Genomic DNA, 24,529 nt, shown 5'->3' on the forward strand with positions numbered 1-24,529 from the left:
CTGGGGGTCGATATCAAAAATACAATTACAATACTGATATCAAAAGCCATTCTTGATATCAAAAATGCCATTCTTGACATCAGAAATGTCAATCATGATATTAATAATGCCATTCTTGATATCAGCAATTGAGGATTAAATGTTAAAACGGCTTGCCATAATCCCCAGTTAGTACGCTACAGTTAGTTCATAGCAATTGATCACTTATTTCTACAGAAAATGCAACTAGAATCAGGCATTCTGGTTAATTTTTAACTGATGTATTGGGAAGGCTTGCCGTGAAAGGTGCGTTATGAGTTTAATTCTGTTGTTATATGCATCCATTGCCTGGCATCTCCAATAACTAAATTGCCTTGTGAAACTGTTTGGACAATATATCAAACTGCTAATATTATTAAGAATGATCCTATAGACAATAAATAAATAAATAATAAAAAAAAAAAAAAAACACCGACATGCTATCATGCTGAATGGATGTAAGTATATCAATAAAATAGTTTAAGAGTTTGAGCATGTTTTCTAAATTATTTTTAAAGGGTTGCATATAATAATAAATTACAGTATTAGCTTAAATGTATTTTTTTACTGAACTTTAGTTGTGCTATATTAACCCAAACTGCCCGCTGTAGGTATTTTAATGTGACGTATACTTACTGACTACTTATTAATATAGTTTTCATAACACCGTTGCTGTTTACTGCTGCTATCTGTGTTACAACTACAACTCTATGGTAGCGCATAATCCATTATTTTACAATTTTGCGCTTTTCGTATGATTGGTTTAGCAACGCGACAAGATGTTTCTGTTCTATTGGACAATTCCACAGTCAATCAAAACGCCCTTGCATTTCCTGCTAACATTGCGGGAAAGTTGAAGACATAACAAGGAAGACATTTCTGGCAAGTGATTTTCAGTGTTATGCATTCATTTGTAACGTTTTGTCGTATTGTTGTACCTGAGCCTAGATTACACAATTGAGGTACCGATTCTATTTATATAAATACAATTAAAAAACAAACAAACAAAAAAAACCATCTGAAACTGCAGGTTTCCGTGCAACAAAATACAACGTGTTTATCAGGTTCGTGCATTTAAGAAAAGTGTATTCTTTACCGAACCCTGCACATTAACCCATCTGGCATCTATAAAGTGTAACACGCAACAATGAGGACACTAGACGAAGTGCTCGCTACACTGCAGATTGCTAAACTGAACGTGGATGACTTGAAGCCTGTCATTCATTGTCTCTCATTCGGTGAGAACGTCTCGTCTGGGGACTACTGTCTCATGGAGCTAGATGACACGCTCTGTAAACACATTGAAGCTGGTAAGAGGTAAGTGAAACAGTTAATTGTAGCGTTAGTCAGTTAGTAGTCCTTGATTGAAGAAACAGCGATACTTAAAATTTGATATATATTATATATATATATATATATATATATATATATATATATATATATATATATATATATATATATAACTTTTAATTTTCTTAAAGACAGGACTGGACACTACACCAAGTAATATTTGCATTTCAGAAGCAACCTTTATGTCTGTCTGGTGGTGGTTTTAAATATAGTTATAAAATATATTCCCTTTGATGTGTATATTCTGTACTTTTTTTTACATTCATCCTTTTTTAAGACAAGCGAGTCAGTGCAAGTGTAATTTGGGGGAAGTGTGGTATCATATAGCAGGGGTGGAACTGTAATTGCATTGCATTACTGTACAATGCAGTTTGGGATTCTTATATCTATTCCTGCATTGCTCTCATTGAAAATATGTTCAATGTAAACCTCTACCTACAGATACTTTGTGTTGTGCATGTGGGGAAAATATTGTTTCTGTCCCCTTTTTTGCTGTCTTTTACGTGGAAAATATAAAAGACAGACACAAGACTAGAAAGAACAATGTGTTCACTGACACAAATATGACTTTTTTTTTTCCTAGTCTAGTTATCAGAGGTGATAAAGATGAGCATGCTGTGTTGTGCAGTGAAGACAAAACGTATGACCTCAAGATAGCTGACACCTCAAACCTGCTTCTCTTTATTCCTGACTGTAAAACACCAGATCACTTTCCAGAAGACTTACCTTGTCAAAATCTCATTCAGTCTCAGGTACTTTTCAGATCTTTTTACACTTTTCTGTCATTTATTTTTCTACTGTGCACGTGTGTCACACTTTGCATGTATCCACAGAACCACTTGTCCAATTGTGATTAAACTTGCTTGGAACAAATTAAAGAATATGTAATAATCTCAGGGTAGAAAGAGCCTGCCTGGACTCCTAACTTTCTGACTCGCTGCGTGCTAGGAGGTTTGCCTGGAATCAGTCTGGGAGAGAACGTGAACACGGAGGGGGAAAAGGAGAATTAGTAGCATGTAAGAATCAAAGGTGACCTTAAAAGAGAAAAATAAAACAAACAAAAAAAATACAGTATTGGGGTTGATAATCATGGGGATTTAATCTGAAAAGGGATCCTTTTAGTTGGAATGCTGTGGTTATTTATTTTAATACCTGTAAGTTTGAAATCCAGTGTTTTACTTTGCTTTTTGTTTTGGGAGCCTGTGTCTGAATTACCCTGTAACTTTTAACTTTGAAAATGAAAACATTCTAGTAAATAACAGTAATGTATCCTGACATGTGCCAGTGTTATTTGTAAATTAATGCGATTTGATTATTGGTGAGTAATTGTATTTTGCAATATATTTATTGTAATTTAGTTTTACCTGTGAATTTGGTTTAGTCTACAGGGAGGGGTCTGTAGACATGCCTATAAAGACAGGTTGGTGCCTTTCTCAGAGGGTCTGAGACTTCAGTGCTGCCTACTTTGAACAAAACTGACCACCAGAGATTATGGTTCAGTTATGTCTTATTTATTTATTTTTTTCCCAGTTTGGTTTCTTCAGTTTTGCTGAGTTCCTGTTTTTATTTTATTTTTCAATAAAGTAACATTCTTTATACATAAAGACTGTCTTTTCCAGTGATCTTCTGTCCTCATTACACCCTCATCCAGCAATAGCATTACACTCATTCTAATAATTAAAAGAACATAGGCATGTTTTTAAAAACTACAACAACCGGACACTGCTCTCTGTTTTCTGTGGAGGTCAGTCACTCTGTTATAACCCAATAATGGCAAAATTAACTCTTACAATGATTATTTCACATAAACAGAGAGAAATGTATTAAAAAAAAATTATAATAGTATTAATGACATTTCTCTCATTAGATCTCAGGGTTTTCTAGTTCTTACTGGGAGTTGAGGAGATGTCGACCAAAAGTAAAGAAACTAAAAAAACTTCTGATGGACAATACATATGAAGGGCCTGACGGTGAAAATGAGAAGAATTCTACTGAACAAATGGTAAGGAATGATCCCCTTTCCCAGGTAATTGTCTGTTACCAATGTCTTGAGTTTGTCCCCCTGAATCAGAATCCTTATATGGTACTGTTGGGTTACACAGATTGTTATCTGGATTGATCTTGTTGAAAGTAGTAGACTTTTAGCGGTCAAGGAAACATGCAGAAGCAAATATTGAGCTTAATTGGGGATTAACAGCTAGACCATTGTATATCCACCAACCAGTAGTGTATGCCATGGGAGTTCTATGCTTTTAGCTGATGCATTTCAGTGAAAATGAACAATGTCGCCCTATTTCTCCTGCATATACCGTATACATCATGCAATAAGTGGTGTAAAGATTAATTTGCACAAGTTTGTTACAAGTTATAAAAAGGATGTTGTGACAGGGCGAAAGCACATGTAAATAGTCACTTTCTGTGTCTCTGTGTATGTGTGAAGTTTTGGTGCTGGGTTTAAATAAAGATCAGTCACTTTGAATGTAAGTTGATGGCGTGGACACATGAATATAAGGGAAGCAAAATCCTTTGTTTTGGGGGTTCAGTGCAGGCAAATGACCAGCCTGACAGTAGTGTTTGTGTTCAGTAAAGGGTTAATCCTCCCACAGCATTGCTAGAAAACACCTGGGTGCTAAGCCAGTAGCTACACAGTTCCTGCTCAAGGCTTCACTTCCCTTCTCAAAAAAGAGGAACTGGGTGTTATGCACACTCAGAGAGCAAAACAGGATTTTTACAGGTGAGGTCTTAAGCAGATTAAGCTTAAACAGGGCTAAAGAATAGTTGCGCACAAAAGTACAATATGCCCCAATGGATTTGGATCGGGACCCGAAGATTTTCTTCTAGCTAGAATATTTTTTTAGTGCAAACCGTTGTATAATTGTAATAAGTTTCAAATCTATAATTAAACTGCACAGTTTTTCAATTAGTTATTTTTTGCTCACCAAATTGATTCTCTTATCAGATTTGAAGTGAAATAGAAATATTGAGCGTAACCTATCAATTTTGTTAATTATATATGTATTGTTTTGGTTGGATTAAATAGCCATGATAGTTTCATTCTTGTCAGCTTCTTTTTTTTTTTTTAATCACTACGCCACTGCTGCACCCCACACTGCACACCCCCCACCCCTTTAAAATTTCACAAACTTTATAGTCTGTGCCCCGAAGGTTGTGTTACCCTGGGCTTAAGTATGGTATCTGTTTTGGTGTGTGGAGTCCGATTCCCCCAACTGCCATTCATTCGCTGAGATAGAAACTGGTAGCTAGCTAGTCATCCAACTAATTCAATTTAACACCGGTCCAGGATATCCGTTCATCCAAATAATGTTAGATGTTAGAAACACACTTTATGTTTCTAATATGTTTTAAAGGAAGAGAAACTAGTGTGCTACACATTTTTGCATAGATATCTGGAGGACTGCTCATCCATTTATCATGACAATTCATAATAACGTCATTTAGCATAAGTTACTAAGAATATTTGATTCTGAAAATATGTGGCAGTGCCTGTCCATACATCATCCGTGTATGATATCCGGAGAACCGCTTATCCAACTGTAATGAATCTTGATTTTAACTTGATTTAGTATATGGTATAGAGAGTATCGGATTCTGTGGATATAAGGATCCTATTCTGTACATACTGTTGATATATGTCACGGTCATCAACGTTTTCATCATATTGTCCGCACTGATTTGGAATGTACAGCTGTGGCAGGGAACGTATGTACTGACATACTTTTTTGCAGAGAGTACATTTTCTTAGATGGTGTTCTGTTATTTTTTTGTGCCATTACAAAATGATTGTATTGAATGAATTTAAATATAAAATAATTGTCATGGTTCATCACCATATATGTTTGTTTGACCTTTCTAGTACTCTACAGATGACTTGTTGGAAACAATTCAAGCAAGCGAGCAAGAACTGTTAAACCAGCTTCAGGTTATCCATGCCTGCAAGATTGAAGGTAGGCGCACTTCTGATTGAAGTAACATAATTAAACGAAGGGTATGTTTTAAAGAAGTATTTATTTTGGGTCCTCAGTGACTCGCATAGTAAAGACACTGCTGCGAGGTGAGGCTGGTGTGAGCTGACATGTTCTTTTTTTCTTTTGTAGGATACTGGAGGATTCTGGAGTTTGACTACGAGATGAAAATTATGGGTCATATTACCCAACTAGTGGATTCAGAATCCTGGTCATTCAGTAAAGTTCCTCTGAGTGTTTGTCTAGAGGAGCTTGGGCCCCTTGAACCAAAGTAAGTATCTAAATGTTCAATATAAATGTTTCAGTACTATTGAGACTTCTTACTTTTGCATTTAATGGTGTAATAGCCGAAATAAATCTCCTAGATTACTTTATTTATTTAGAGGTCATCCTCCACATGAAAATGGATAATCAAAGTATGTATCTTGACCACTCGGACACTTTCTCAACATGTGAGGGATGAATACACAGCTCTTCTTTTACATGCTCAACACCTGCCCTGATAACATTTTCTCAGTCACAAGTGATTTTGTGTTATTAATGTCTATTTTGGGGATTGTGAACTTGATTACAATGCTTCTGTTGCTGAGGAATGTTTGAATCTTTGTAAATGTCCCTTGCTACTTGTTGTCCTGTAACCTAAATGGACGGTGTTTCATTTTAGAAACCACTGAACCATTATAGTGTATTCAGTGGTTCTTAACAGGATCTCAACAGTGTACGCAAGATTCTTTAATGTATTTCTATGGTTAAAAGTACTGATTCCTTTGAATTTAAGACATGCTTTTTTTAACCATTTTTTGCTTCTCAAATAGCCTGAGTCTTAAATTCTAGTACAGTATAGTGATGTGTGTATTAAAATCGCCAACAAAAGACGTGACTATCCGAGTACACAAACAGCAACGTGACTGACTGCCGAAAAATGACAACAAAGCCGTCTGCCTGAATACACAAGCAGCAACGTGACACTGCTGAGAAAAAAAACAAACCAAGCTTCCCGAGGAATTCCAAGAGAAACGTTCACAATTTCAGAATTCTAACAAACAGGACCAGCTTGGATAGATTGGAAATGCTGATCAGACCCTGTATTTTTCATCATGCCAAGCAATGTTCAATGCTGTTGTGGTTACGTGTTGCCTGATGCCGTGGTGTGTGTGTGAGTGGTGGTATGTGTAAGACAGAGGTGCCATCTTAAGTATTATGCAGTGCGCAGCACAGTAAACAATCTCTGTGGTTAATCTACAGCACTGTTTCGTGTCAGTTTGGTACGATACAACAGCGAAATTGAGGTTGTATCTTTGTAAATGCATGTTTTTATTTGATGTTGTATTTTTTCCTTAAATTGAGGGTGGTAAATTTGGCCTGCGTCTTAAATTCGAAGGAATACGGTATGTGAAATGCCAGTGAGAGCTCTATTGTAAGGATTTAAATGGTAACTATTAATTTCTTAACATAGTCTGTTTGATATGGTGGATGCTAAGTCCATTTCCAGTCACATTGTGAAATAAGTTTGGAGGTCTCAACCTAGCTGTCAGTGGACATCAAACTTCACAAAAGCACTCTATAGTTATGTAAAGTTTTCAGTCTCTACTTGAGAGAGGCTCCCCACTATAGCGTTATAAAGGGTGAGCACTGTGTGCATATATAGATAATGTATCTTGTATCTCGACATAATTATTATTTTTTTTTTCAGAAAAAGAGCTGATGAACCTATGTGAGAGAAAAAAATACATTGCTAGTGCCATTCTATCACTTTACTTGATGGATTTGTATCCTGCAGTGTTTGACAACAAACTTTATAGATGACAGTTTCACGTCATTGGCTGCTTTTTGTGTGACCATGAATTTGGTATAATGGGACAAGGTTAATGACCATCTGAACTGTATTTAGTAATAAACTACGCTTTCAAATTTTCCTCTTTACAAAAGTAATACAAATGGCAACATTCTCAAATTTAGTAAAGTTTCTATGATTTGTTTTTATAAACATTACTTTATGTGAGAATTGGTTTACATACTACATTTCTAATACAAATAAATAAAGTAAGAAACAGTAAAGTTTAAAACCATTTAAAATGATGACACCATTTGCCTAAAGTTCCACAAGCTGTTGATACACAGTCACCCCCCTCCCAGGTGAAAATAAATGAATAATAACTGCTATTATTATTGAAGATAAATTGCTACTGATTAATAAAATGTGTTTTACCATGTGACATTGTACTAGACAACACTATGTATGCAGTGGTATAATAACTATTTAATAGATAGATGTAGATTTGGGAGTAATATTTGCTGCTTTTTTTCAGGGAGATGATTGAACACTGCTTGAACTGCTATGGCAAGCGATACATAGAGGAAGGTAATGTTATTTACTGGTAAATTAGAGTGACTGCTGGTCTGCTTAATGTGTTACCTGTCATCTTGGGGATCATTTTCCTTGTTGAAGTTTATTCGGAGGGAATGTCTTAGTTAACAGTCTTGTAGTGTGGTTGGAAATTGTGTATTTTGTATACTTAAAAAAAAAAAAAAAAAAAACACACACACACACACAGTCTGCGTATTATTCTACATGTCCTCTAAAAGGGGATTTCGGTGTTGTTGCACAGTTCCTTCCCTTTTAGTCTTGTGTTATACCTCATGTTCAAATAGCAGGAGAAACTGTATTGTTTGTTATGCCAGTTGACTTAATTGTAACCTATAGATTAGCTGTTGAATTAATCCAAATAAATCATTTTAAAGTTAGACTTGCAGAGGGAAAATGACCTTTAGAGCAGTAATCTAAGTAAGGAACAATGTTCTTTTGTTGTTTAAGAAGCAGGTGAAATTTACTTTGCACTGAATGAAGATAAACTGTGCCGAGCTACAGCACAGATGCTGTTACAGAACGCAGTGAAGTTTAACTTGTCTGAGTTCCAGGAGGTGTGGCAGCAGAGTGTTGCTGAGGGCATGACAACCAGACTGGATCAGCTTAAGGTAAATACGAAACCCGGCAGACATTCTAATAATATAGTACCTTAGAAAGGTATCGCCAATAGAATGCTTATCCTAGAAGACTGTGTAATGTTTTATTAGTAGCTTGAAATGCCCAATTCGAATGTAGCCTCTCTCCTTCAATTCACATATAAAACTGGAGGATTGAAGATAAATGGACAACCTCCATTCCTGACCTCTTATCACCCTCCAAACCTAAGCAACCAATGTTAACAATCTTACAGTCTTACAATGTTACAATCTACTGAACCCAGAAAGCAAGGACCCAGCCTGGGATATTTAAGCAACGTGGCAAAGTAGCCGTGCACAAGTTTCCATCCTAACCCTGTGAGAGAGCAAAGGCCAATGCAGTGCTCCCTTTGAGTCTCCAGCTAAGATCTCCAACTTGGCACAAGTGGGATTCAAAATGTTATTACTGTTATTCACAACTCACAGGTATTTAGAAAAAGCTAAATTAGGGACTTTAACCTACAATACGTTGAATATTCCAAAACTAAATTGGCAAACATGATCAAAACTATTTATCTGGAAATTCAGAATTTGCCATAAAGATGGCTATGCTACCCTCTAGTGGTTGTGTTAGGTCTGCAGATTTGAAAGTACTATATCACACTAGGTATAATAACAAATAGATCATGCTCAAAGTGTCACTAACTTGTAATCATGAATATAGAAACGTTTTCCTAGTTAGTTGCACCCTTTTAAAGCAATGTAATTTATACTTTAAAATAGGGTAAATTAAAAAAAACAAAAAACAAAAACAAAACAAAAATAAAACTGTTCATCTTAGGATATGACGGAATTAACAGGATTTGTCAATTAGTCTATCATTCTACAGAATAATATTCCTAGCTACGTTTTTTTCAGGGATATGAATCAATGCAAGGGTATATGTGCTGAGGAAGGCATGTTTAAATTGTACTTATGAATGGTTTAAGGCTGCATCCACACTGGACAGAGTGCTGAATGTCAGTCCACACCAGACATGACTTGGAAACGATCCAAAAGACTGGAAATAAACATGACCCTCCCCATGCGTTCCTATTGGACATACTAGAGATGGGCTGTTCCATTACAAAACACGACTTGTTTTGATAAAAAGGTTACCACCCTGACGTCCGGCAACTCCATTGTAAAAGAAAGGTTGGACTTGTAAAATCTGTAGATCAGAGTTATTGAACATCCCTAAATATCCAACAGTTTTATTGTTATTATTAGTGGTAGTAATTGTACAGTAGCTGTAATATTGTTATTATTTTTAGCACAATTAAACAGTGACATGGGTAATCTGGAGAAGTTCCCTATGAGGCTGAATTATGAAATGTGCATCGTCTGATTTGTCATACTTTTGCCCATAACATGCTAAACTTAGAATTTTCAGTTAAGCATCAGGAAAGTAAATAAATATCTATGTTTTGGTTTGAATAATTGGTGATGACATTTCTCCTTTTATTGTTTATTTCTAAACAGGGTTTGGCTCTTGTGGATCAATCCTCTAGGCCAGAAACAATCTTCTTGCTCAAAGTAGAAGACTTGCCAGAGGACACACAGGAAAGGTTTAACTGTCTATTTGGCATGAGGGAAAAATGGACCGAAGAGGCTGTTGCCCCCTATATACGGTAATTAATTTAATTTAGGTTTATAAAAATGTTAATAATATATCTACAAACATAAGGAAAGTAAGGAACAAGAGGCCATTCTTCAAAACCATGCTTGTCCGGTTCGTTGAAACTGACTAGTTGGCTCCTAAAGGATCCCATAACTGGAGCAGTAATGTGGCTTAGTAACCCATTACGTACATGTAACCTCACCACTCTTTCAGTAAAGTTTTTTCGTACTTTCCGAATAGCAAATATTTGTTGATGCCAACCTGTTTTTGGTCAAGTTAAAGTAATATAAAAATTCTCTTCTTTCCAACAGAGACTTGTGTGGTGAAAAGCAAACAATTGGAGCTCTTCTTACTAAGTATGCTCGTACTTCCTTGCAAAATGGTGTGAAAGTGTACAATTCTAGACGACCAGTAGCAACTTAATCATCAAAAGAAGTGAGAAATAAGATCAACTGGTGCATATTTCTGGATATCTTTAAGGGTCTCTCTTGGTTGTTAAATCTGTAGTTATGCTATTGTTTTTGTATCCACGTATGCACATGTTCTTCTTACAATTTTACTTATTGAACTTCTTTATATATTGTAACTTGTCGTATGAAGTTAATAACCCTTCCCATGCTCACATCAATAACGACCCCAAAGATTCATGTTCAATGTCATGTTATAGCACATTGTTTGAATGTTTTTGTTACAAAAAATAACTCTCAATAAAAAAAAAGGTTTTATATCTAATTATTGTCAAATCTGAATATCTTAATATAATCTTAAAGAAGTTTACATTTTGTGTTTTTTTTTTTTTTTATGGTGCAGCAATGGTACTATTAATTTGCCATATTTAGAGCACAATCACTGTTCAGTTTGTACGTTGTTATGCCAAAACTTACACACAGATCATTAATAAGTTACACTTGTACAGTAGAAATGCAATAACTAGAAATCTGTATAATGAATATACATGCAGCCTAATTTGTTTCAAAGTTGAATAAGAACATGGCTTAATGTTTTAATAAGGGAGGAGAAGTGTATTATGGTGCAGACCCATTTCAATGAATGCAACTTCATCATGTGGTCATCAAGGGGACAGCACGTAAGTACTGTAGTGTATATCCGCTGTAAAATTACAGGTAGTTACATCTTGTGTGGAGGTAAGAACATGTGCTTGTAAGGGGCACGAGAGTCTGTTACTGAATGATTGGTGCGTCAGTATCTAACTGCTACTGGGGAAACAAGTAGTAACAAATCAAACAAATATTGTTGAGCAGAGCGTGCTCAGACAGACACAGCTTTAAAGCAATACGGAATATTGGCATACACCATGCAGCAAACTGATGGGTCTCAGGTATTACAAACAGTAACTCATTTCATTAACGGGGCACCCATATGATGCCCAGAGAATAGAGTAAGGTGAACATTCATAGCAATATACCACTCAGGAAATGCAGTAAAGAAATGTATGGTGACTGGAAATAACATTATGGGTAGAATGTAGCGTGACAAATTTGGTCACTTGATGCACCAAACCAGGATTAAGTGAATTTGATCCACTTGCTTGGACTGAAGTTACCACCACTGCTAATCCCTGATGCAGCAACCCAAAAGTTGATTAGGTCATTGGGATCTTCAGTTAAATTAGGTCAATTTTAGTACTGATTGTAACGTACTAAACCAGACCTCTGGTCACAAAAAAGTAAGTGGATTAAGTTAGTCCTGTGAAGTAAGAGACTGCATTAGTCTGCTGCTTGTGATTTGACCTTTTTTCTCAATATTTGCTTGCAAATGTGTTTTAATATAGGCTATACACATGAAAACTTTATTCTTTGCATTTCTTATGTCTGTATTGCATCACCCTGGAATCATGTATAATTTTAATAAACATAAGCATTTTAATCTTCTGATAGAACCTTGCAGCCCTTATAAAATGACCATGGAATTTTTACTTGGTAATTACACTTTGAAATATCTTCCAATATAACCTGTGCATTATTATTATTATTATTATTATTATTATTATTATTATTATTATTATTATTATTATATTATTAATTAAATATTATATAATGGTATGGAGGAGCTATAATGAAATTACTACATATTACACTGTGTATAATGTGACGATATATATATATATACATATATCTATATATATTATATGGATATTATAAGATAATACTATTGTGTGTGTGTGTGTGTGTGTGTGTGTGTGTGTGTGTGTGTATTTGTATCCTTGTTTCCCTTGGTGACCTGTGATGGAGTTTATTTTAAAGAATATTATTTTGGCTTTGTACCTTTTATAATACAGTCCATTCTATAACAACAAATCGTCTTGAGTCTGTTATGACTGGAACAAATGATCAAAACTTATCTTTCATTTCTTGATATACAGTATTTTATTCTCGAAATTCCCAATGCAAATTATGCATATTATTAATTGCACTTTGGATGGGATTTTATGCACATTAAGATATCACACAATCGTCCAGTATTTAAATTCAAATGCCAAACACTATATTATAGGCTATAAATCACGTACAGCGTAGAGTTCTAGATTGCCCTGCAAATGGACACACATCATACGCACAGCATAGATCGGTGGATTCAATTTACGGTACCTTTTTATTTGATAGATAATGCGTCCTGAGGATGTATAAACGAATACATGAAGAAAAAAAAACGGCTCTTTCAAAAGCTGGCTCTTTGAACTGTAATTTATAATTATTTATGGCGGTACAGAAACCCAAGATGGAATTATTTTCCTGTAACTCACTGAAGCCCATCCATTATAATATACGTAGCGTCAACACTGACTTTTTTTTTGTTCAGTTCAAACGTAAGGTAAACAAATATTGTGTATCAGAAAAAAAGATGTTCAAAATTCAATGTCTTTCAACACTAATAATAAACCATTTATGTAACATTTTGCTTCGTTATTATAAAATTGCACATTTTAAGGCAAACGCTAACACAAACCCCCTTCACAGATGTATATAACAAATCAAATCGAATGACGCCGTAACAAAAGTTACAAACAAAATGGCTCGTTACAAGGCTGGAGGGATCATTCTGTTATGAGAGGTTGAGGTGGAAGGGTAGATGCATAACTTTATTAACGAGTATTGTATAAACAATTTACGTTAAATTTATTTTAAAAGATACTTACATAAACGGATTGTTTTGGTGCTGCGCAAAAATAATAAGTGTAATCAAGACACATTTGTTATTAGCAATGTCGGAATATGGAGCCAACAGCTGCAACAGTACCTAACAAGTACTGTATTATTAGCAGAGATCATATAGTTTGCTAATTTTAACAATTCGATTGTGTGTGTGTGTGTTTTGTTTTTTTTAAGCTATGAGTAAACTATGGTTTATTTTGTAATGCGAAGGCGATCAGGAGTAGTTCAACATACTTGGAGTGAATTGCGATGGTAATCGCTCATTCCTTGACATCCCCAAGTCTGTACAGTAAGTAACTGAACCGTACCAATGTGAAACATAAAGCTTTACACGGGATTCTGAAGGAATGCACACAATAAGTAGTACAATCGAGAGACGGCAGAATGAACAGGAAGAAAGGAGACATGGGGTTTGAAAGCCCGCGATCATACAAATTATATGTATCTTATTTATTATTATTATTATTATTATTATTATTATTATTATTATTATTATTATTATTGTTGTTGTTGTTGTTGTTTTGCAACCAAATAAAGAGTTAATATTTCACACGATGTTGACACTTCTATAGTGGGACTATTGTTTCGCTGCTGTGTCAGTTGTTAATATTTTCTGCTACCGATGCTTATTTTATTTTTTGTCCTGTACAACCCACCAGGTGGTCTGCATCAGCAACATAAACTTTCAACGAAAGTCTGTCATTGTAAGTAGAGCTCAGTGTCCTGTGTGTGTATACCAGATGCAGTGACCCTAAACTCTGTTGAATTGTACACCTAAAACCACACAATTTAGGCATCTGTGGCCTTTATCAGAAATTAGACCTGTTTGTCCTGGTTGTTTACATTCCCTAGAGGTAGGATAGGCTGTAGGAACAAAAGTTGCATCCCTGTCATAACCCACAGTACTGTGATCTAAATATCCCTGTCATAACCCACAGTACTGTGATCTAAATATCCCTGTCATAACCCACAGTACTGTGATCTAAATATCCCTGTCATAACCCACTGTACTGTGATCTAAATATCCCTGTCATAACCCACTGTACTGTGATCTAAATATCCCTGTCATAACCCACTGTACTGTGATCTAAATATCCCTGTCATAACCCACAGTACTGTGATCTAAATATCCCTGTCATAACCCACTGTACTGTGATCTAAATATCCCTGTCATAACCCACAGTACTGTGATCTAAATATCCCTGTCATAACCCACAGTACTGTGATCTAAATATCCCTGTCATAACCCACAGTACTGTGATCTAAATATCCCTGTCATAACCCACAGTACTGTGATCTAAATATCCCTGTCATAACCCACAGTACTGTGATCTAAATATCCCTGTCATAACCCACAGTACTGTGATCTAAATATCCCTCTGTCATAACCCACAGTACTGTGATCTAAATATCCCTGTCATAACCCACAGTACTGTGATCTAAATATCCCTGTCATAACCCACAGTACTGTGATCTAAATATCCCTGTCATAACCCACAGTACTGTGATCTAAATATCCCTGTCATAACCCACAGTACTGTGATCTAAATATCCCTGTCATAACCCACAGTACTGTGATCTAAATAGAAGTTCCGGGCGTTCCTTATACATTTTTCCAGCTGTAAAAAATAAATAAATAAAAAATCAACAAGTCCGAGACAAAATTCCTGGTTGTCTGTCCATCCACCTCCCCACCTCCTCCCCTCCCCTGTCCCGTGGGCACCTTTCTTTGGAAGCTGTGACAGTCTCGAAAGTAAGCATGTGTGGGGCACTACACCTGTAGCTCAAAAACCAGTAGTGCTGATAATAGAAATACTTTCTGCAACCATCTCAGCAGCTGAATATTACAATACATTTGGAACTTTGAATAGTTGTCATATTTGCTATGTTGATTAATCAATATTTCATTTTGACTTTTTTTAATGTAATTTCATTTCTATGTTTCAAGTGATATGGAAAAAAGATATTGGGGGGGGAGGGAGGGGGGGGGGGGGGGTGTATTTTTCAGTGTCTTGTATAGAAATGTCACTAAACATCAGAAATACGAGTACCCCATGCTTTCCTATATATTATACTTTACATGTACTGTGAAATGAAACAAAAAGGTTTTGCACCTTATAATGAACTCTTAAGGGCCATGTGCACCTTTTACACCAATTAGTTACAATCTGGGTTAGAGTTCTCAAATGCCCAGTGTAATTTACTGTAACGACAGGCTAAGAGGTCATTGATTGCTGGTGAGATGAAACTATCAAACTATTATCCACTACATGATATAAACCCTGCGCTGTCTTTTGTTTCACCTCATCCACTTACATTTTTAGTGCCACCAAGCAGACATGATAAAAGGATATTGTGACGTATCAAATAAGTGAGAACACTTCTGAGTCAGCTGACCTCTCTAATCGCCTCCTGCTTTAGTGTAGGAAATACTGGTACATTTGCCTTCTAATATGTTATTTGGGAAAGGGTTACAGACGAGTACGCAGAAAGAACAGAAAATGTTTTTGGCGATTCAAATTCAGACCCGAGTCCAACCCGAAAATGAAATTTTCTGACCCAAACCGCAAACCACGAAAAAGTTCACATTACGACCCAAACCTGACCTGCTTTGTGGGTCCCCCATGGGCACCTACAGGTACCTCCATAAAAGTGCTGTCTTTGTGTCAGTAAGCAAACAGTATTATTTTGTGCCCTGTTTTATTTTCTCCAGGTCACACACTTCTGTTTGCCTCAGCTCCTTCCATTACTCAAACACTCAATGTCCTACCTTCGTGAGATTTTTGAATTCTTTGAGGAGATCCTTACCTGTCGATACACATATTCCTGCTTTAAGACGGTGTTCGTGGATGAAACCTATGTGCAAGTGTCATCTTATGCATCCATAAGTATTTTCAGGTCAGTGTCAGCCATGAAAAACAGTATATAGAACCCAAGTCTTACATTTTTTGGAGGGGCATGGACTCAATTTAGGGATCTTCCCCACCTCGCCATTTTAGTTTCTTTTGATGTCACATATGGAAGTACCTAGAACTGTTAGCTCTCTTTTTTATTTTTTATTATGGGCATGTGACCAATGAAAACTAGCACTAAAACAGAGCCATGTTTGAGAAGTCAGGTCTTTCAAAATATTAAAGATGTCTTCTTGATACTAGTTCAGTAACGTGCCAATATATTACCTATTGGTATTGCCATAGATGTTAATGCGATGGAGCCAAATATAGAAACAAGTGCAATGACGCCAATAAAAATGCTCCAGTATATTGTACTTGCAGGAACTCCTGAACCATTGAATTCTCTGTAGTTTCAACAACAAAAACTATCTATACAATGTCAGTATCCTAGAGTAAATGGTTAATAATTAACGAGCCCCAAAGTGGATATCAGGCCAGAAATGACATCCCTTCTGCACCTCAACTCAAAAGGGAGAGAAGATCTAGATGCCATAAAGATGTCTTCGAAAAAGGTTAGTTAATTGTATCCTCTACCTAAATATGACTTTATCCTAAAATATGGCACGCTTTTTGTACACTACTTATGGTATTTTATTAGAAAGTATCAATTTAGCAAGGCTTACATGCATCTAGGCAACAAATAATTGATGGAACATCAAAATGTGGTTTCTATGTAAAATGTTATCAGCTGACCTATGTACAGTATTGTACACAGTTTGGCAAAATTGTATTTCTAACAGTCTTTTCAGGAGACCGGTCCCTAAAGCAATACAGAAAGGTCTTTCTAGGAGTCAGTCATTTAAAGAAAAAATATTTAAAAAATAAGCCTGTGCCAGTGATGTGATCAATCAGGCTCCTGCTAAATCTGCTGTGAATTGGTAGGACTTGCAATAGATTATATAACCAGAAATCAATCTCACCTAAGTCTGTCTGTCTTTAATTGATTTACCTGTTGAAAGAGATCCAGGCAGCCATAAAGGGGAAGCAGTTTGTTTAACTTAACCAATTCACAGCATATTTAACACAGACGTGATGTGCTCACATTGCTGGCACATAATTGTGTTATTATATTATTTCTGGCCTGATTTCAACTAGAGGGCTCCTAGCTCAGTAACCCATTGCCTTGTGATTCTGACATTGCATATAGTCTTTGTTGTCAGATAATGTGGAGAAACTACAGAGAAGATGATAACCACAATGTTTCAGGAATTCTCGCAAGTCCAGTATAATTAGATATGAGAGCTAATATTTTTGGGATTCTTTGAAAAACACTTCCAGGTACATTAATATGCAATATCAAAACAAAATGAGAATGAGGTGGGGACCATTTGACACAGAGTGACCCAATTTTATATTACATGTTTAACCAAGAGTGAAATGGCCCTGCAGAACTTGAATTTGACTACCCTTAGCTAGTGACAATACTACAACCCTATTTATAGATAAAAAACAAAACAAAACAAAGAACAGTAAAAAAAAAATGTATGGCATACATAGCAAAACATACCTTGCGCTATGACCACTAGAGGGAGTCATTATGCTTCCATCAAGTGAGAGTTGAGGTATGTTACATATAAATTGTTTTACGAGGTTGATTTCATTAATGGGTACTAAAATAATGATAAAATTACATAGACGTGGCCTAAAATAATGATAGTCTTTACATCAGGTTTAGTTGCTGTTTTGTTTTTGTTTATTTGTTTATTTATTTTTAAAATAAGACGTAATAGTAACTGGTCTGGATCAGCTACAAATGAAAATAATAGTAGTAATAATAATAATACTTCCAAGCAATCTCCATTTTTAGAACTTGGGAGTTAGTTGTACTGATTGGATGCTTGTTTGCCGTTTGCAAGTAGCAGCAGAAGAGGGACCATGTTCATTCCCACAGTTTGTACCCAATTAAGCAGTTAACATACAGTAAAATGTGAGCTGATGAAACATAGTTAAGAGTAGTAGTACTATAGTAGGTGAGTACCACTTTAAATAAATAGGTATTCTGAAGTAAAAGTTGGCAAAAAATGCGTAATTTGCTTTTTTTTTTTTTTTTCCAACATATTGCAAATTTCTAAACAAAATGAAAACAAAAAAGAAAATAGTTCAGTCTGAAAATTCTGCAGTACAAGGACATGCATACATACTGACCTGATTAACAAAAACGGTTGATGGCAGCAGTAAAAAGCCATCAAACACTAGTCCTATTGGTAGCTTTGTAAAGCCATCTGGACTTTGGGTATAGGGTTTCTCCTGGCAATATCAGTCTGTGTTTATGGGGGAAAAAAAAACAGTTATATATTTTTACTGAATGACAAATGTTCTTTGAGTAGTTGAAAGGTTTAGTTGAGTTTGTTTGTGTTTCTACTCGTTGTCACAGAAAGCTGAGTGTAATAAAGAACTCCAGCTTGAGGATACAGGGTTGTGTGTTTTCACCCCTTGTAAATTTGTTTTTGCCATTTCAGTTTTAATGATGCTGACCTTGTTTTTAAACTTTTGAAACCTAATGCTTGTTTTCATATTTCCCTGCTTGCAGTACAAATCTTCTGCACAGTGCCATGATTACAGATCAGACCCCCCTGACCAGACGGTGTTTAGCCGAAGCCCTGGCACAGCAGTTCTTTGGCTGCTTTATATCCAGAATGTCCTGGTGAGTAATTTGAGATGCAGCATAAACCAGCTTAAACAAGAAAATAGGACTTGAGGTGAGAGGGGGGGGGGGGGGGGGGGAGGGGGGGAGAACTTAGAAGCTTGTAACTGTGTTCCGTAAGGGATGTAAAGTAATACCTTTATGAGAACGTTATGCAAACGCATAAAGTGAAGCATGGCAATTTTGACATGAATTTGTAATTTAATAATACAGTTACCGAGACAAATGTGCATGTGCAAGCTATAAAGATCAGATAAATCTGCATCGGAGTCCTATTAAAACTTAATTGGAGTGATATGCAGTAGTTTGACGGCATAATTTGAAGTATAACCAAGATTTTATATTAGTGGTAGAGCATCAGCATATGACATTGATATATTCAGTAAAGCCTAAGGCCTTGTGGGGAAATTATTTTCAAAGATTGCTGTAATTGTGCAAGAAACTTATCCAGATGTTTGCTAATTCAAAACAATAGACACATTGTGTACTCTTGCTTCAAAACATAAGTCAGATGTAGGAGTCTGAAATACAATTTGACTGATTACTATAAAGCTCCAGTTGGAAGGAAAATATAGTTTCCTTTGTAATAAGGAGTGCAGTAGACTCTTTAATTACACAGCTCAAACACCCCCTATGTACAGTTCTGTTGTAAGAGCCAGAACCTTCAAGGCTACAGTGTAAAAAAAAAACAAAAAAAAAACACCTGTGTCTAATTAAATTGCTATCTTGGTTCTATAATGTGTACAGTATTATGTCCATCAAAGTGAATTAAGTGGTGGCGTGTTCTTTATCACAATTAAGACTTGTAAAGAGACAAAGTCCAAAATCTCTGGTAATTCCCAATATTATTGCAATTGTATACCAATGAAGATAAGGAATTTGCCTTTTATTTCTAATGTATTTCATCACTGGTAATGAAGCCTCCTAATGCTTTTATGGCCTTAATGTTCCCTGCTTGTCATAGGGCTGATGAATGGGTTCTGAAAGGGATATCTGGATACATTTATGGACTGTATTTGAAAAAGACATTTGGAGTTAATGAGTACAGACACTGGATCAAAGAGGTAAAAGTGCAATGTCTCATTTTGTGCTGTTTATCTAGTTGTGTTGGGATTGAAAAAACTAACAACCTTGCTTTGATCAATTTGAAGGAATTGGACAAAATAGTGGACTATGAGTTGAAGACTGGAGCGGTTTTACTGCACCCAGTATTTGCTGGAAGCAAGGAAAAGGACAAGTAAGGCTTATATTGTCAAAATATTTCACCTCCCTTAAATGTTCATTTTCCATAGATATTGTTGAATCAAACAGTTGGAGAGTCTATGGTATCTAACCAAACAATTTAGTTAAATATACAATTTAAATTAAAACTCATTAAAAAAAGCAGCGTTTATTTTAAATTGCTAAAAACAGCTGGGGTGTTTATTCAGGGACGGCGGTAATTAAAAGTACTATGGTTTTCAAAAGGCGCAATATTTTTATTTCTATTTTTATGGTATTTGAAGGACATTGAAGCTTATTTCTGTGGATACAACTTGATCAGGATGGCGGGCCTACAACTTTAAACTGAAAGCTGTTGAGCTCGCAGATAAGATTAGTGAGGTCACATACCAGTGTAGCTTGGAGAGGGAAATAATAACAAGAGGGAAATGTCAATTCAACACCGTTGGTTTATTTTCCCTTTCTTTTCATCGGTAACATCACAAGGCAGTGGGTTACATCAGCAGTTTCTAAGAGTCGCAGGGCTGAACTCTTTAATATACGGTGCGTTTCTTTCTGTTCAACCAGCAAGACAACCACTCAATGCCTCCTGAAGAAGAATGTGCCTGACTTCATGTAACAATTTTTAAAACAAAGTGTGTATTTTAAATGTTACAAAATATTAAATTCAGTTTTGTTTACTGAAAAACAAGAGGCATGTGGTTTTGATGATTTCTGTATAAAATATGGTAAAATCCTTTTCAGGTAATTGTTTCACTTTTACAGTATGTGCTTTGTGAAATGCAGAATATTGTTTTTCATTTTTCAGCCCCATGCCACACCTACACTTTTCAATAAAACACCCACACACATTGTGCTGGGAGTATTACAAGATGTTCCAGTGTAAAGCCCACCTTGTGATGAGACTGATAGAAAACAGAATTAGCATGGAGTTCATGCTACAGGTCAGCCAATCATTCTTCTTAGATTTCTGTCTATTTCATAGTTAAATTATTAAGGCAAACATATTTGTATTAACATGATTTCAATGTTTTTGTTATGTTTTCTTTTACCAATCAATGACACAGATAAACCAATGAATACTTAGAGCTATGTTGTCTCAAGTGAAATGCAAAGACAACTTCAGCTGATGACAACAATCATCCCTTAAACATTTCTAGTGTATCTAGGTCTTAAAAGTAGTTAACAATAAAAAATGTTGTCTTTTTAAAGGTGTTTAACAAGCTTTTGAGTCTGGCTAGCACAGCATCGTCTCAGAAGTACCAGTCTCACATGTGGAGTCAGATGCTTGTGTCAACATCTGGGTTCCTGAAATCGATCTCCAATGTCTCTGGGAAGAACATCGGCCCCTTAATTAAACAATGGGTGTATCCTTTCAAACCTAGTGCAAGTAGGGAGATCAAGTTGCTAGACTGAACAAACTAAACAATGTTAGATGTTTACTGTTAACATTTACTTGTCCCAGGTAACACTGGAAATCACTTGAATTTACATCTAAGTAAAAGCATACCATAATTTACATATACTATACATATTTAAATGAGATAATAGTTGTAATAGTTTTAAAGACTTCTTGTGTCACAGTAACCATAATTGACAATTGCAGAGACCAAAACTCAGTGGTAAAGTTCTTTGGCAGCTTTGCCTTCAATAGGAAAAGGAATGTCCTGGAATTAGAAATAAAACAGGATTACACCTTGCCAGGCACCCAAAAATATGTGGTAAGGGTCCATTTACAGTAGTACTGAAAGTTATTCTTTTGGTTATGCTAATTCAAGATCATCTTGATAAATGTATTCTTTGTCTCTTTCAGGGTCCCATCAAAGTGGACGGATCATTCAACCATACTTTACAGATTGAAGAAAACAGCCTCAAGCATGATATCCCATGCCACTCAAAGAGCAGACGGTAAAAAAATAAAATACCTCCATTGGTTGATAATGCAGGGTAAAATTGAAGGCTCTCATTTCATAGCAATTGTAGCTTGAGTCTGTTACAAATTCCCTGGATTGTGTAAAAGGTTTAACAAAAGTAGCTCCAGAATTCATCCCCAGTCTTGATGTCTTTCTTGAGCCTTGATACCTTTTAAATATCGTATATTTATTTTGACCTGTAAGATGGACGCCACAGTGTAACATTTTATTAAACTTCATGTAACCTTTTGATTTCTGGATGGTAAAGACCTAATGATTTGAGATATTGGCCTCATACTTGGTACACATATGTATTATGTGATTCACAAAGTTCGATTGTGATGGTTGAACATACCTTGGGCTAAATTAATGATACAGACCATATGCTTACAAATTACTGGCAGATAAGATTATGATGTGTTTTTTTTTTGTTTGTTTTTTGTTTTTGTTTTTTTAGAAATAAGAAAAAGAAAATCCCATTGATGAATGGAGAAGAAGTGGACATGGATCTGTCTGCAATGGAGTAAGATTTTTTTTTAAAGCCCGAAACTGATGATATCCTACCCCTGTTTCCTCTTGGTAGGCAGTTGAGTGATTCGTCTTGATCACGGTCAGTTTAAGTTTATCTCAGGGCAGGTCTAGTTCGGTCCTCCTGGATTGTGTAAACTATGTAGAGCTTGTCAAGTTATTAACAATAGTAAGCTTAATAGTTAAGACTTATATTTATTTCCACAGAACAAATTGCAGCACAGGCAAGTATAGGTTCAGACTTTCTGTCTCAATATTTGCCTCAGCTCTGATCTAGAGGGAGCTATGTTGAGAATGCAGTTCAATCCATGTGCTGCTTCAATCGCAGGCAGAACGTACTAATACTGCTGATAGTGCCGTCAACAAGATAATTAGCTGAGATCGGCAAGCCCTTTTCAGTTTAGAGTGCCGATTTTGACTGTTTCCAGCTATTGACTTCGGAGATGAAAAGGAAGGCTTGGAATTTGGGTAAAGTTAAACAAAAAAAAAAAAAAAAAACTAGGGAAAACAATCATTCTTATTTTGGAAAGGAAAAAAAAAGTATTTGGTTTTGAAGACTTTAGTTACTTCCATAGTTTTATATGCTTTAGTTTTTCTGCAAAACAGGTAGTATTGAAAGTGTGGTTAGATGTATGTGGAGGAAGGAATGAAGTGCTTCCAATGTGTAATGCTTTTTATAGGACGGCTGTAATGCGCTTACGGTTTAGACTGTTTTATGAGAAACTCCAAGTTCTCTAAATTGCATGTAAAATTGATTGTTTGCTTGAGTTCACAATAATTTAGCTTCTGGCATCATATGATGAACTCCACACACAGAGTAAACTCACAGTCTCCATGTTACTTGGGTCAGGAGAAAAGCTGATCTCGTTCCCAGAGATCCTTGATATAATCATTTTTTGGCACCAGTTATTGCATCCTTCTGTATAAAGTTCCCCCTTCCTGGAATATCAATGTCCAAATTTCTCCTGCGTATGCTTGGGTAAGGACTCTGTATAGTATTGCCGTTTACATACTTACATTATTCATTGTTTTGTTTGAAAAAAAAAAGGATAAATTATTCTTTATCGTTAGTAGGGATTATATAATATATCTCTCGTTTTCTTCTAGCAATTGCTAGTTTTTTCTCTCTGGAGCTATCAGTCTTTCTCACGCACATGCCTTCTGTGTGTTCACTGTGTGGTTCTCCTCTGTCACCATCTTGTGGTAGAGAGGTTTATCTAACGTGTATTGACATGTCAGACGCACCAGTACTTAGGGGAAAGACTCCTTCACCCCCAGCTTCGCGTGCTGATAAGTGTCGCACTTCTTCTTCAGATAAAACATCAACTAAAAGAGCAAGTAGTTCCACAGAGCGCCAGAGCTCCGCCTTGTCTCCCCCCTAGGAAGAGAACGAGTAAATCCACTCATTCCTGCGGCAGCAGGGAGAAAGATGCACCAGCTAAAACAGCGACAGCCATTACCAAGATTCCAACTGAGGCTACCCAGCCTGCAACTTCACAGGAATTAATAGCGAGATTCCAACTGAGACTACCAAGCCTGCGACTTCACAGGAATTAGTACCGAGATTCCAAACGAGGCTACCCAGTCTGCAACTTCACAGGAATTAATACCAAGATTCCAGCTGATGCTACCCAGCCTGCGACTTCACAGGAATTAGTACCCCCAGTAATTAAGGATTTTTTTTTTTGAGTGGTTGCAGGAGTTCAAGGCAACCTGTACCTCTACAAACAGTAGCCTCGGTGGCTGATACATGGACCACAGCAGCTTGGAGTACACAAGAACAATACTACTCTGCTAACACACGCAACATTGGAGGTGATGACGTCATGGACTCCGGCCCTGATGATGACGTTTCAGTAGCTAGAAACGGTACTTCACTGGTATATACTAATGCAGAGGTGGTTTTGAGAAGGATGTCTTCATCTCTCAACACTAATACCCACTATACCCACCAACACTTTTTTTCGGTTTCCTAAGCATCTTAGATGTAAGGCCTAGAGGCCCGTTGAGGCTCTATGGGGGAAAAAAACCTGCATGTGCTGCATATCTAAATCCACGTTTGCCCTTACATCAACAATTTGTTGATATGAGCCCCAACCATTCAAAGAAAGGCTGTTAGAACACAGAACTAGCTCTTCAACT

At 36.2% G+C, this 24,529-nt stretch overlaps 1 protein-coding gene and 1 pseudogene across 2 annotated transcripts; both read left to right on the plus strand.

Moving 5' to 3' along the window:
- The first annotated feature begins 870 nt into the window (after positions 1-870).
- Positions 871-10,655, plus strand: dscc1 (DNA replication and sister chromatid cohesion 1). Of its 2 annotated transcripts, none has more exons than XM_041248628.1 (9): positions 871-1,335; positions 1,952-2,120; positions 3,236-3,370; positions 5,243-5,333; positions 5,484-5,622; positions 7,661-7,713; positions 8,167-8,327; positions 9,816-9,964; positions 10,266-10,655. In XM_041248628.1, exons 1-9 carry the CDS (start codon positions 1,166-1,168, stop codon positions 10,375-10,377), a joined length of 1,179 nt encoding a protein of 392 aa, XP_041104562.1. In that variant the 5' UTR covers positions 871-1,165; the 3' UTR covers positions 10,378-10,655. The 2 variants fall into 2 exon arrangements, with proteins under 2 accessions (XP_041104562.1, XP_041104563.1); XM_041248629.1 differs by having other exon boundaries at positions 8,170-8,327.
- A 5,016-nt stretch (positions 10,656-15,671) lies between these two features.
- The window catches only part of LOC121313975, a 41,687-nt pseudogene continuing 32,829 nt past the window's right edge, over positions 15,672-24,529 (plus strand).

The sequence above is a fragment of the Polyodon spathula genome, chromosome 4 (assembly GCF_017654505.1).
Source record: "Polyodon spathula isolate WHYD16114869_AA chromosome 4, ASM1765450v1, whole genome shotgun sequence".
Classification (NCBI taxonomy): Eukaryota; Metazoa; Chordata; class Actinopteri; order Acipenseriformes; family Polyodontidae; genus Polyodon; species Polyodon spathula.